Below are 479 nucleotides of genomic sequence, written 5' to 3' on the forward strand. Positions count from 1 at the left end.
TCCGCCTCAGCAGTGGAGACCTGTGGTGCAGGGTAGATGGAGAACTCCAGCTTGGACTTCTTGCCATAGTCAACGGAGAGTCGCTCCATCAACAGGGAGGTGAATCCAGAGCCAGTGCCACCTCCAAAGCTATGAAACACGAGGAAACCCTGGAGTCCTGTGCACTGGTCAGCCTGTGAAGAGTGATGCATGTGATGATTACTCCGAGATGGATTTCCTTGTGAACATCTGACTGTTCAGAAATCCTTCAGGAGCTGGTCCATCCCTGCCATGGGCAGCTGCAGAGCCCTCCCAAGCTACATCAAGGCTTGCAGTGTGCTTTGAGCCCCAGCAACATGCTGGAGCCCAGCTCAGGGGGACACGTCCCCCCTCTGCGGTCACCTACCAGCTTCCGGATCCTGTCCAGCACTTGGTCGATGATCTCTTTGCCGATGGTGTAGTGCCCGCGGGCGTAGTTGTTGGCAGCACTCTCCTTGCCG

At 56.6% G+C, this 479-nt stretch overlaps 1 protein-coding gene across 1 annotated transcript in view; it reads right to left on the reverse strand.

Moving 5' to 3' along the window:
- Window positions 1-479, reverse strand: part of LOC104620745 (tubulin alpha-5 chain-like) — a gene marked incomplete at its 3' end in the record, with an annotated part of 1629 nt that overhangs the window by 328 nt on the left and 822 nt on the right. The window contains exons 2-3 of the mRNA XM_010287043.1: window positions 386-479; window positions 6-173 (exon numbers count right to left, since the gene is read on the reverse strand). Coding sequence (XP_010285345.1) covers window positions 6-173; window positions 386-479 — 262 coding nt within the window. The remainder of the gene's footprint in view (window positions 1-5; window positions 174-385) is intronic.

Source organism: Phaethon lepturus, unplaced genomic scaffold (assembly GCF_000687285.1).
Source record: "Phaethon lepturus isolate BGI_N335 unplaced genomic scaffold, ASM68728v1 scaffold41215, whole genome shotgun sequence".
Lineage (NCBI taxonomy): Eukaryota > Metazoa > Chordata > Aves > Phaethontiformes > Phaethontidae > Phaethon > Phaethon lepturus.